The 13,373-nt window shown below is 44.6% G+C and overlaps 1 protein-coding gene across 1 annotated transcript in view; it reads right to left on the reverse strand.

Moving 5' to 3' along the window:
- PTPRU (protein tyrosine phosphatase receptor type U) overlaps positions 1-13,373 on the reverse strand; it is a 622,411-nt gene that overhangs the window by 14,618 nt on the left and 594,420 nt on the right. Inside the window, exons 27-28 of the mRNA XM_084815602.1 lie at positions 10,180-10,305; positions 3,726-3,883 (exon numbers count right to left, since the gene is read on the reverse strand). Of these exons, the coding sequence (XP_084671728.1) occupies positions 3,726-3,883; positions 10,180-10,305 (284 nt within the window). The remainder of the gene's footprint in view (positions 1-3,725; positions 3,884-10,179; positions 10,306-13,373) is intronic.

Consider the following 13,373-nt stretch of genomic DNA (forward strand, 5'->3'; position numbering starts at 1 on the left):
AGACAACCTGGGAAACACAAGTAGACACCTTGAGTTCCACAAAGGACGAAATGTGGGATAGAAATGTAATAAACAGATGATTGATGATTGATGATTGATGGATAGATGGACAGATGGATAAATAAGGCAAAAGTATGAGGAAAAACCCATGCAAGATCTGGGAAGCCACCAAATAATTGGTGGTTAGGGCAAAGTGGTGTGGCCATCTGGGGATATCTGGAGGGCCAGATCAAGACTTTAGCCATATTTAAATAGCATAATTAGAAACCATGTGCCCACCACCATTTTGGATTTCTGAAAGACTTGAACAAAGGAATCTCAGAATAGGTAAGTCTGGAAAACCCTGCATATTAATTGCACCCAAGCCAAGCAGTGATGAACAAAACCCACCAAAGGAATCCTTTGTTTCACTAAGTTTTACACTTCATTTTGCTGTTGCATCACCCTGAATTAATTAATTAATTAATTAATTATAGGACAGCTTACATGGTCCTACTTCTCCTCTCTGTTATCCTCACAGCAACCCTGACAGGTAGGTTAGGCAGAGAGTCAGTGACTGGCCGAAAGCCACCCAGTGAGCTTCATGGCTGAGTGGGGACTCCCAAGTCCCAGTCCAAAACTCGAACCTCTACACCACACTGGGTCTTATAATAATAGTTTAATAAGAGCTTCCTCTAAAAATTTTTTTAAATTTACACTCACGGTTTAACACAAGAGACTACTTAGATAGCCTAGATGCATGCATCCTTAGAAAAGGGTGTCATACCCAGAATGTGCTCTCCTCCCATGATGCAGGATTGCTTCGGGCTTTCAGATTAGCTGCTTTAAAGGCTCTAGATCCAGAGTTACCTATCTTTCTGATATAAATAAATAGAGGCTGGTGGCAGTGAATGAGAAATAGTCTTTGCTAAGAGATTAAGGGCGCAATCCTATGGGGATAGGCAGCTGCCTCTGAACTCGGAGGCGACCACCTATCCAATGCAGGGCAGGAGAAGCACAGAGGGGCTTGTCCCCTCCACATTTCAGCCGCCTTGCATTTGCGGCTAGACAGCCAATTTTGGCTGTCTAGCCACAGGAAGGCGGAGCAGGGGAGGAGGCTGCCGTACGACACATAGGATAGGTCATACCAGCATTTCTGCCTTCCCTGCCCCCGAATGCCCCCCGGAATGCCCCGTTTTGGCTGCTCCACATTTCTCTTTGGAGCACGGGGCCATTCCACGCTGCCTGAGAGGCTCAATAGCATGCATTTCTGTGCATGCGCAAATATGCACATTTTTGCAATTGCCATTTTATTTTTTAAAAAAATGGTGAGCACAGAGCTTGATGAGGCCACCTGGGTGAGTGTGGGCTGCTCGCCAAGCACAGGCAGGGTGCAAGCGGGGGCAGAGGCTCAGTGAGCGGGGCTCAGGGTCGCAGGCAGTGCAGTTCCACCAGATTCCCCGATGGAACCGGGCACCTGCACCATCCCTAACCCAACCCCTCTTGCCCTGAACTGCCAATTGTTTGGCGGTTTCCTGGCTTCCGCACAGTTTTCTTCCAAATCTAAAAGGTTTAAATGCCGCTAAGGCTTAGTTACAGTAGTAAGAGCTTTAAGCTAAACGATGCTGGAACTTTTGGTAGTGTGCTCCACACTTCTTTTGCCTTTGGTCTCTGACTACCAGTGTGGGAATGTGGCCCCCAAGAACATCTCCCAAATTGAATTTGGCCCTCAGGCTGAAAGAGGTTCGACACTCTGGCTCGAAAATAAACAGCACTGGGTTTTGTAGCTGCAACTCCCAAATCAACCCATCTAAACAGCTGCAAATGACATTGTCACTGTCTCAAGCTCCCAGAGTAAACTTGAGCAACTTCAATTATTTCTTCTCAAGCACCTGTTTCATCTTGTGCAAACCGGTGAGACCCAATGAAGTTCATTCTACCCATTCCCCCTGCTGTGTGCCAGCAGGCTGCCAGTTTACATTGTAAATTCTTCAGGGCACAGAGATTCCCATCAGAGCTAATAAATCCTTTACACCTGATGTAATCAAATTAGCCAGATGCATGCAAGATTGTTGTTTGTGAGCCAGAAGCTGCTAATTCCCCCACTCCCCTACTTTCTCCAGCTCCTCATCCTTGCCCTCTGGAGAACTCTGAATTTTGTAAAGAGGCTGCCAAATTATCCTTAGGCTAATGAAGACAGACAAGGCTGTGCTTCAGTTTTGATTAAAAGCTTGCTGGGTGCCTCTGACAATTTGGAAACATGTTACCCCACCATCACCACCTGCATATAATATTGGTTATGTGCGTGGGTTGGGGGGGAAATAGTAACAGGTGAAAAGTAACATTGTTCTTGAGAGCCCCCATAGGCCTATGCAATACTTCCAAGCAAGGATCTTGAAGAATTTTCAGTTAAAAAAAAAAAACACAGTCATCCAAACATGTCCTGTTTGCAACCCCAAGCACAAATATGAATGGGAGTGCATATTCTTGAAAAAAAAATATTTGCACATTCCCGAACTTGTGATCAAGATAGGGAAAAAATGTATTCTTTTTTAATGTGCATGCTGAAATGTACTTTTTTTTTTTTAAAGCCCACTTTCATGTTTTAGTCAATGGGGAGAAGAGCACCCTTCTAAAAAAATAAAAATACACACAGAAATGTGCACTTTTTTCTGTCTGAACGAACCAAAAGACAGGTTGCAAATGAAAACGCGAGCAAGCCAAAACAAGCTTCAATGTGATGCTTGGAGAATTTTGGTGAGCACAAATATCCGTAATTGTCCCATCCCTAAAGTTCTCTTTATCAGGATAAAGAGGGGCAGATTACAAGCCCTCCAGAGACAAGCAAATAAATAAATATATAATTACAGTTACTTATCTTCAGGATTTTCAGTCAGCAACAATATTAACTCAGTAACCAATATAATGAAACAAATAATTCTAACTTCAAATCAGAGGCAATGACAAATACAGCGGTACTGTTAATAAGATACCCCCCCCCCCGCAAAGGCAGCCATGTTGGCCAGAAGAGAAAAAGCCAAAATCTACATAGTGTAATACTCTTCACTAGGCCAGCTCAAAGATTCCCCGCTCTGCGCTCCCCCAGGTGCAAGCTTTTGAGGTCTCCAGATCTCTTGCCTAATGAAGGGATCTGGAGATCTTGAAATCCTGCACGGGTTTTTGTGATCTTTCGAGCTAATAAAGGTATTACACCATATGGATTTTGTTAATAGGATGGTGGCAGTCATTTTCACAGCTCTGCATGCTGTTGTTGCTGGTCTCTGCGGCTAAGTCTCACCAATTTGTACTGGTTAAAGGTTGCTCTTTCTGTCTCTTCCTCTTCCTCTTCCTCTTCCCCACTCTGCTGCTTTCCCCTGATTTCCCTCATCGATGACTCTAATTTACTCTGCTGCCTCCTCTTTTCTTTGTCAATGTCTCTTCCTTCCTTAGCTTCTCTCCTTTTCTCCATTTCTTTCCTGCTCCCTCCTCTACCTGCCCAGCACCAATATATCCCACTCTCATGTTTGTCCCTTTTGTGCCCCTCCTACTTTACACAGCTCCCATTCCAACACCCTTTGGAGCAGGCATTACACCGACATCCTCAAAGGCTCCTGTTTGAATGAGGTTTCTCAGCAATGCAGGATATTGTTGCTGCTGCAGGTGGTCTAGTAACCTGAACAGCACCTCCCTCCAGCTGAGAAAGACAAACTATTATCCCCGCCACCATCCGCCCAGGCGATACTTACAAACAATGCACGATTGTTCTTCCGTCACCGCACTCCACCTGCCACTTCTCCACTTGGGCTAATAAATGCAGGAAAGACTTCTTAGAATCAGGGGTGTCTCTGTAGGCTGACCACCGCAGGTACTGGAAGTGTTGGACCATCAGGTGCCCCTCCTGTAACTAGAGAAAGACCATCATTTCTCCCCCTGTTTTTTGGTGGCTTGCTTAGAATGAAAGTCGTCAGCCTTCTTAGCCACAGGAGCCTTCTTGAACCAAAATCTGCTACATGGGAGCCATATTTTGTCTACCTTCTTGCTTTTCTCTCTGCAGCAATCAGATGTAAGGCAGAAAGGTCTTCTCTATCTCAATCAATTGTGTAGAAGAGCACAGTGGTCCAGTTAATGGTCCTACCATGGGTGGGGTGGGGTGGGTGGGGGCTCTTTAGATGGTAATGAGTATGACTTCACTTACTTTGAAATGTAGTGAGCCCTGCTGCATTTGGGGGGGCCCCTTTTCATTCTGCTATGTGGAGCTCTGGACATCTACCCCAACATCCTGCTCTGATGGTACTACTGATTTTGGCAGTGATGGGTTGCCATGGAAGAGGGGTGGCTACTGAAATCCCCCTTTTTATGCAACTATTAATGTTACAGAAGGCCTTGTATCTGTTCACCTTCTGTCTGTCTGTCTGTCTGTCTTGAAAGAGAGAAAGGAAATGCGGTAGGTGTGCCATTGCTGTATGGCCCATCTTAGACTGCAGTGTGACTCACTTGTGGGCCCTGATCCAGCATTTGAAGACTGATGGCTAAGATTACCTTCAGATGAGGGAGTCTGCACTGATGCTACTTATTCAGGAAAATAGGGAATATCCTATTCAGCATATGGTGAGCCATAGCAGGCTGTAGCCAGGGCCTCCCGGACCATATTGTAATCAACTCCAAACACTTTAACTAGAAAGCATACATCTGATGCACAGAGAATGAGACAATCAAACAAGCGCAACAGCTCATCAAGATTCCTTGTGTTTGCTGTGCCTACATGCATTGGTAAAGTAAAGAGAAACACAAAAGGAAATGATGATGGCGAAAACAAACTAAAGGAAATTAAAGTTGGGAGTAACTGCTCATGTCCTGGCTCCAGAATTAATTTTAGAAATTCTTCATGTGAGAGCTAGGGATCGTGCGGGTGCCCGATTCCATCTGGGAATCTGATTGAAACCCCCCGCCCATGCCCCTGAGTCCCTGCCTCTGCTTGCCCCCTGCCTGTGCTCATTGAACTGCTCGCACTCACTCAGACATCGTCGCTAAGCTCTGCGATCACCCGTTTTTGGGGGGGAAATTGCTATAGTGAAAAAGCGCATATTTACATATATGTAAAATAGCCAGTGAATACCCCATATAGGCAAGATCTCAGGCATTTGCTTGCTTGTGGTCTTGCATACATCAGCCATTCATGGCCCCATTTTGGGTATTCACGAATATGTGCATTTTCACAAATTCACAAATTTCCGTATGACTGAATATGTGCATTTTTTGCAAATGCACATATTTGCGTATATGTAAAATGGTGCCTTGAATAGCCCATATACACAAGACTGCAAGCAAGCAAATGCCAGTAATCTTGCCTATATGTGCAATTCATGGCCCCATTTTGGGTATACGCAAATATGCACGTTTTCGCGATCAGCATTTTATTTTTCAAAAAATGGCAGTCGCGGAGCTCAATGGGTGTGGGTGCCCACATGGAGCCCAGGCGGAGCCCAGGTGAGTGTGGTGGCTCAGTGAGCGGAGGGTGCGCGAGTGCAGGTCCAATTGCACGCGAGTGGGGGCAGTGGCTGGGCAGGTGCCCAGAGAACCCAGATGGGTGGGCACCAGCCCATCTCTAGTGAGAGCAGAAGAAAGGCAGTGCACAATGCTTCAAACTTATGCAACAATAGTGGGACGGAAGCACAGAGATCTGTTCATCTCTTGTTCTGATTTCTCGGTACTCTGGGCTTATTCCTGGTTCTTACACCCACCATGCCCATCTCACAATCGGGTGCCCATGTGTCCTGTTTTACCAAGGACTGACTTGTGTTTGAAGGTGTCCTCTATTTGAAGGGCTGTCCTGCCTAACTCCAGTTTAAAGATAAAGCACCATAAAAACTGTTGTCCTTGAGCAGGCAGCTAGCTCCTGATTTAACAGGCAGGCACACAGGTCACTTATTCACAGTCTTATGTACGATGGTGAGATGCACTGCATTTATATTTAAATTTAAAAAGTATTCTAAATGTGCAACTATATATTAGCATATGCCAATTTTATGGAAATCACTGTCCTCTTTGGTCCTCTTTTTTGATGGTTCATTTCCTCTTTGGGGGGGCAATTTATAAGTGGCCACCCTCTCTCTCTCTCTCTCTCTTTCTCTCTCTCTGTCTGTCTGTCTGTCTGTCTCTCTGTCACACACACACACACACACCTTGGTGCAACATACATCCTTACAGAGATGGTTGGCAGCAGCAGCACCTAGATTTATTCATTTGGTATTCACTGCAAACTAAAAAAAATACGAAGGGAAGGGGGGCAGCGAGAGGGAAAAGATGCTCTTTAATACTCTGGTAATCTAGTTAGCTTTGCAATCTAATGTGGTTAGAGGGCTCTGGAAAGAGGAGGATTATGCGCACATAGCTAAGCGAGTCCAGGGTTTAAAGCAGGTGGATGCGGAGCTCAGTACCAAATCAGAGGCTTCTGAGGGAGGATGGAAAATACTATAAGAATCAAGACTGGCTTATGGGATGAACCTCTGGGGCTGGCATCGAAGCCCTCAGTAATGCTTCAGTAATGGGTTGGGGCAGGAGAGATACAGAATTGGAGAGATGGTGATCAAGGACACATTTCTGAGTGATCAGCACAGAAGTCTGCACGTATTTGCCTATCTACAAGGTCTTGTGCACTTGGATGAATTTAGCTGAATTTTCAAAGTGAAAGAGAAATGCAACCAGAGATGGTTGAGGATTTCATTTCATCCACATTTTTAAGCAAACTGAGCTGATTTGTGCTTCCCATGGATCAGAACACAGTTATCCTTCCTTTTTCACCATTTCTCCAAATGTTGAGATATAGTTCTCAGCTCCAAAAGCATACTCGAATGCATATACAAATGCATATTTTAGGTTAAAATGTGCACCCAAACCCTTCTATTTTAGGATACAATGTTTACAAAAGCACCCCCAAAAAAACGTAACGAGAATTTTCATGTGCTCTTATTTTAATGCAGATTGATGCAGAAACAGGATGAAATGGATTTAGGAATGAACGCATGTGAAACTGACACAGAGCAGTCTGACCTGTCCATCTTTAGATACAACCTCCTGAAAACCCAAATCCAGCAAGTTTCCCTGATCACAAACTATCGTTTTCCAGCTGTGTGCAGTAATTTGCAACTCTTGCTTTGTTTGTATTGTCACACTGCTGCCGTTCGGGGGCAGTTGTGGGTAGTGGGTGCATTGTTTGTTTGTTTGGCTAGGTTCCTTCCCAGGATGGGTCCCCTCCAATCAGACAGGTGGCATGGGGAATGCACTGACATCCTGGCACCAAGTAGCCAAGTCAATCTGGATAGATCATGGTGATGACACAGATGGTGATGACACAATTCAATCTGGGTAGGGAGGGACATACAAAGCCAATGGTTTGCCCTTTACTTAAACTAAGGAAGAACTCAAATGTCCACTCCCTATTCACCACCCCTTTGTGCAGTTGCTGAATTGGGTTGGCTGTTTGGATACTCGGTTTGGGGGGGGGGGTACAGTTCACCTCCTGAAATGGTTTTGAGGTGAACTATCTTCTAGGAGGAGCCATTACACCTCACTGCAGCAGAGGAAGAGATAGAAAGCAGGGCCTGCTCCATTGTCTCAGCTGAGAGAAGAGCTCCATTTGGTTCCTCCTCTCCCTTTCCAGTTGTCTGTTATAAGAAGTGTGTAATGTTAACAACTGGTGCCTGAGTTTATTTTCCTTTTCTCTCCTCGTTCTTTTTTTTTTTTTCCTTTTGTGTTCTGTGTCTTTTAGATTGCAAGCCCGTGGACAGGGACCATCTTATTCATTTTTGATCTCATCTAAGCCACTCTGGAAGCCTTTTTCAGAGCGGCTGACATGAAGAGCAGGGTGAAAAAGCTTAACATAAATAATACCTTCAGGGATACCCAGCCAGCTCTTACTGTATGACTGCTATTGGCAACAAACAGAATGCTGGACTAAATGGGACCTTATTCTGACCCAGCAAGGCCATTCTTAAGCTCACAGCAGCCATGGTACAAGCAGAAATCCAGCAGCCAATGACACTTCCCTCTACTGGATCTCAAGAAGTCAAGGGTTCTCAATCTACTTCCCTCTTTTTGGTGATCTCAGTAGGATCATGATCCACTCTTTGGAGGACTCTGGATTGGATCCAGGCTTAGTCATGCTTAGAGCAGACCCACTGGAAATAAATAGGGCAAGTCAAGTCATGGCTAACCTAAGTCCCATTGATTCCAATAGGTCTACTGTAAGCATGACTAAGTCTGGATCCAACCCTCTGATCCTTGACTGTTCATTGACTTACAACCAAAATCTTAATCAGGGTTTGGCAACTTGTGGCCTTCCACAACTTGCCTGGGCCTATAATCCCCATGGTCCCTCACCATTGGCTATGCTGGCTAGGGTGGATGAGAGTTGTAGGCCAAAATGCCTGGAGGGCCACGTGTTTCCCTTGATCTAAATCCTTGGCAACTTCCACTGATGTTCCAGTTTCAGAAGAAAGCGTAGCTGGGGAAAAGGCCTTGGAGAGAGAAACATTGGAAGCTGCCTTATATCATGTAGTAGACTACTTTTTTTTCCCCCATCCAGCTATTATCTACTCCAAGTGACAATAGCTTTACAGGGTCTTACGCAAGGGTTCTTATACATCACCTGCTAACTCATGAGGTTAACATTCCTTTAACGGGATGCAAAGGGTAAAACCTGGGACCTTCTGAACACAAAAGATGTGCTCCACAGTTGGACTATGTGTCCCTTCCTTCGTTATTTTCTGCTCCTTTCTGCAAATCAAGCTGACTACACTGGCTACTGAGTTTCTTGGAAAACACAGAGAGGATCTGCCGTTGATGACATTTAGCTCCCAGAGAGTGCCATTACTGTCATGGCTGCCTGCAGTTATTCAAGACATTACCTGCAAGATAAGTGTTGGCAGGGACTGGATGATGTGGTGGCATCTGAAACTTATTAAAAACAGCCCCTGCAGCTTCAGCACGGGGAACAGGCAGGAAAGACCTGTGTCATCTCGATGCCAAACCAATTATGCAAGACAATGAGAGGGGGAATCAAAAGGGAAGAGGAATGGCTTCAAGGGCTTCTCTCTCTGAGCAAGCTAGAGGGTGTGGGAGAGGGGAAGAACCAAGGTTTTATATCATTTTACCAAATGTGGGAGTAAGGGCACTCCATCAGATGCAAACATCCGATGGATGCCTAGGGAGATCTGCAGGTGCCTAGGGTCCCTCAGAAACTGTCTAAGAGCCATAGGATTGCTTGCTAAATGGTTAATCTGTGGAATACCCAGGGATGTAGGAGGAATTCATTTTAGTTCATTTTTTATCAGGTTTTTACACCATTTGCATCTTCCGAACTGAACACAGACTCGGATGCAGTCTTGCAATGTGATTCGTGGGCTGAAAAAGATGTGTTCGACAGCATTTGTAGATTTGACAGATGCGTATGAAAAATATGTACTGTTGAAAAAGGTGCCCAAATACACTTTAATCAATGGGAGAAGAATGTACATTTCAAAGATGGAGACAATTGGTATGTACATTTGGAAAAATACACATGAAAAGATGCATGGATTTTCACATGAAAAGGGGGGAAAAGTGCTCTCAATCTGATATGGACTCCAATTGGAACTAGCTTCGAGATGTAATTTGGAGAACCTCAGCGAGGATGGTTTTGCGGATTCCCACATCTCTAGGAATACCCTCCCAAGAGTTATCAGTTTAGCCCTCTCCATGTTTTGGCCTTTATTCCAGAACTGCTTTATTCCAGATGGCTTTGGGATGATTGGTGGGGCTGTAACTGTTTAATCTGCTGCCATTATTTTAATGTTGTTTTTAAATGTCCCTGCTCTTTTTATTTGATTGTTTTATTTATTGGTTTATGTGCTACTGCTTTTATGTGGGATCTTGTGATGGTTTAATATTTTTATGTGACCTTATTAGGTGGTTTTACAGACCATGGCAAACCGCCTTGGGAGGGCAATCCATCCTGAGAGGCTGTTTAAAAACCCATCAAGTAGATAAATAAATAAATAAATAAAACCCCTTTTAAACATATTTAAGACCAAAAGACAAGTTGAATTCCTTTTCTTTGGGGGCTAATTAAAGAAAAGTAAGCAATGTAGGGTTGTTGTTGTCTGTTTTTTAAAAAAGTATATCCATTCTCTCAAAACAGCATGATATTCCCAAACTGCTTACCCGTGTTATATTCTGCACCCGGAAAAGACGAGCAACAACATCCTCGTCGGCTGATCTAGAAACGTATTCCACTTCCATTGGTCCATACTGCTGGAGTCCTGGCTCAGGCCAGTATTGTAAACAAGGCTAAAGAGAGAAACAGTACAGAGGCATGAACGTATGGCACTGGAATACAATCCATCATGGCTTATAGTACGAGCTCTAGAGAAACAAAACCCATACAGGTCCACATGCATTGTTAAGACATGCTCACAAGAGAAAGGCCCCCAGGAAGGCCAGAACCTTCCATAGAATATTTTTGATGGATCTCAGGACTAGGCCAAGGTATCTTCCTGGCTGAGGCAAAATACAAGATGGCGTACCCCATCACTCCATGTACACAAGCCAATCAGATTGGTAGTTGAATCTTATTTCCACACTGGCAATGGAACAACAACCTTCACTGTGCCTGTGGGCAGTTGGCAAGCTTAGTGGGTACCAAGCTTAGGCGACTCTGGGGGGATCAGTGGTAGAGTGGCTGCTGCTGTCCCCCAACATCTGCTGTCTGAAGCAGCCTCACTCTGCCTAATGGTAGGGCCAGCCTGGATGGATCTGCACCTAATAGCTCACAAGAGGTCATGTCTGATGCAGCAAAAAGGTCCAGAGCAACAGAAAATATGACTATATGAATTGCCTGCTGGATAAGACCCACAATGCTATACTCATTTACCTTGGACTACATTCCATCAAACTCAATGGGAATGACTCTTAAGTAGACATATATAAGATTGTGTTGTTATTCATGGACCAATCTGTCTTATTTCCAGTACATGTCACTTTCATATACATTCACTCAGAAGTTTGTTCTGTTCCATTTCCATATGAATATGCAATATTTTTTCATCAAACATTCACATTTAAATATGTATTCAAATACATTTTAAAATACATATTATTAAATACATACTATATTATAATATTACAGTTTGTATTCTACCCTCAAATAACCGTACAACAGCCCATGGTCGTCCGAGCCCAGGTGGCAACTATCCTGGCCACCCAGGTTCGGATGATGCAACAGATCATGGAAACCCCCTGCTGGGAGTTGAATATTCAAAATGGGTGCTGGAACAGGCCACAACCCACCATGGCTCAAATTCAAATAAGCCATGGTGCGCTGTGGTGATAGTGCGGACCTGGTCATTAAGTGTGCATGGTCAGAGTCTTAAGATGGAGTAGAGGAGGAGGTCACACTTAAATGGATTCAGCCTGTGCCTCTTTCTCCATTCCATCTTAAGACTCCAACATCCAAACTTCATGACAGTAACATCATGTCAGCTTTTGCCCCCTCCTCTGACTCCCCCCCCCGCCTTTGAAACATCTTGCCCGATGAAGAGATCTCAAGATCTCGAAAGCTTGCCCACAATTGTGTGCATATTTGGTTGGTCATTGCCATACCATGGATTTTGGAGTTTTTCTTATGGACCAGAATGACGTACTTTGTTTTATATGTGATATTATCAGCCTCTATCATCCCCACCCAACCTCTTTAGTTGTCTTTCTCCTAAACTAAAAACACCCATATGCATTAACTAGTGATGTTGTGGTACATTTGAAGTTGTCAAGCACACATCATGACAGTCCTGATAGCCACACCCTCAAGGAGAGTCCCAAAATAAGCACATTTGAATGGGATGGCAGCTAATGTAATTGTCCCTGGTAATCAAAAAGTCCTGGAGCTTCAACCCTGCAAATCTTGAATCCACTACACGACTGACTTTAACCATTTCTTGTAGGGAAGCAATTCAGTATTATCATCCTTCCCTTCAGCCAAAGCTTTTTCAGCCAACTGCAATTTGGACGTATCAACTCAAGGTTTAATATTCCTAGGTGTTACAAGTAGGGATGGAGCGGGCACCTGATTCCATTTGGGGATCCAGTGGAGCCCCCCTGCCCACACCCCCAAGCCCCGCTCACTGAGCCTCTGGCCCTGCTCGCCCCCTACCCACACTCAGGAAGTGGTCCACACTCACCCCAGCGGCCTTGTCAAGTTCCCCAGTTGCCTCTTTTGAAAAATAAAATCTCAATTGCAAAAATGTGCATATTTGCACAGGCACAAAAAAGTGCATTTTGCAAAAAAGAAATGTGCATCTGCAAATATGCACATGCGCCAAAATGTGCATTTTCACACATATGCAAATATGTACATTTTTGTGATCGCCATTTTATTTTTTCCAAAAATGGCGACCACGGAGCTTGATGTGGCTGCTGGGGTGAGTGCAGGCCTCTAGCCAAGCGCAGGAGGGGCTCAAACATGGTCCGGGGACCAGTGAGTGGGGTCAGGAGCTGGGCGGGCACCCAGAGAACCCAGACAGGGGTGGTTTTGCACATCCCTAGTTAGAAGTGCTAGAGGAAGAGCCCTGAAAGGATGGGATCCTGCTCTTGCTATCTCTTATGCAGCTTCACCTCTGATGTATTGCTCAATTCAAGGGTCATGGATACGATTGTTTTCATGCTGCGACAGCCAGAAAGGCAGCATCAATACAAAATATATGATGTTTGTCATTGCACTTTAACAGAACATTTAGCATTTTGGGCCATCCAACAGCTCGGGCGTCACTGCATGGCAAATGTGTTCGAGAAATAATTGGTTATTAATAGGGGCTATAAATCTCTGTGATCTCGATGCCTTCCAGACTTGGAGCTATAATTTGGATATTAAAACTTCCTTCGGCAAGACATAGTTCAACCGAGGGAAATACCCTCTAAGTCACCTTTCTGAAGCCATTTGCTGTAAAGACTGATTTATTGGCTGTTGGTGTGAAACTGGTAAACATTTAAGATCTGGCTAAACAGCATTATGCAGACATCCCCGAAGAATAAGATGCCCACTGGGGCGGGCAGAACATGGTAATGAAGAAATATGATAGGCAGTGTTGCACCAAAGCCGTACTGGGAGAGTGGAAGGGGGGTGGGGTGTCAGGATCTGAAAGGATGGGTGCAGAGGAAAAAGTACAGTATTAATAGGGCTACGCTAGCATGTTTTTGTGAATACTTGCTTCGCACTTAACCCATGCGAATTCATGCCTGTTCTGTTTTCAGTGCATGGAAAACTGCAGTTGAGGTAGTGGGAGAGATTTCATAGAGCTGAGCTAGAATGCCCCTCCCCCTCCAAGCTTTGCCATCACTTGCGCCCGCCGAGCATGGGTGTTCGC

This window comes from Heloderma suspectum, chromosome 10, assembly GCF_057233095.1.
Source record: "Heloderma suspectum isolate Gila_16-S chromosome 10, 16-S_ref, whole genome shotgun sequence".
NCBI classification, from domain to species: domain Eukaryota; kingdom Metazoa; phylum Chordata; class Lepidosauria; order Squamata; family Helodermatidae; genus Heloderma; species Heloderma suspectum.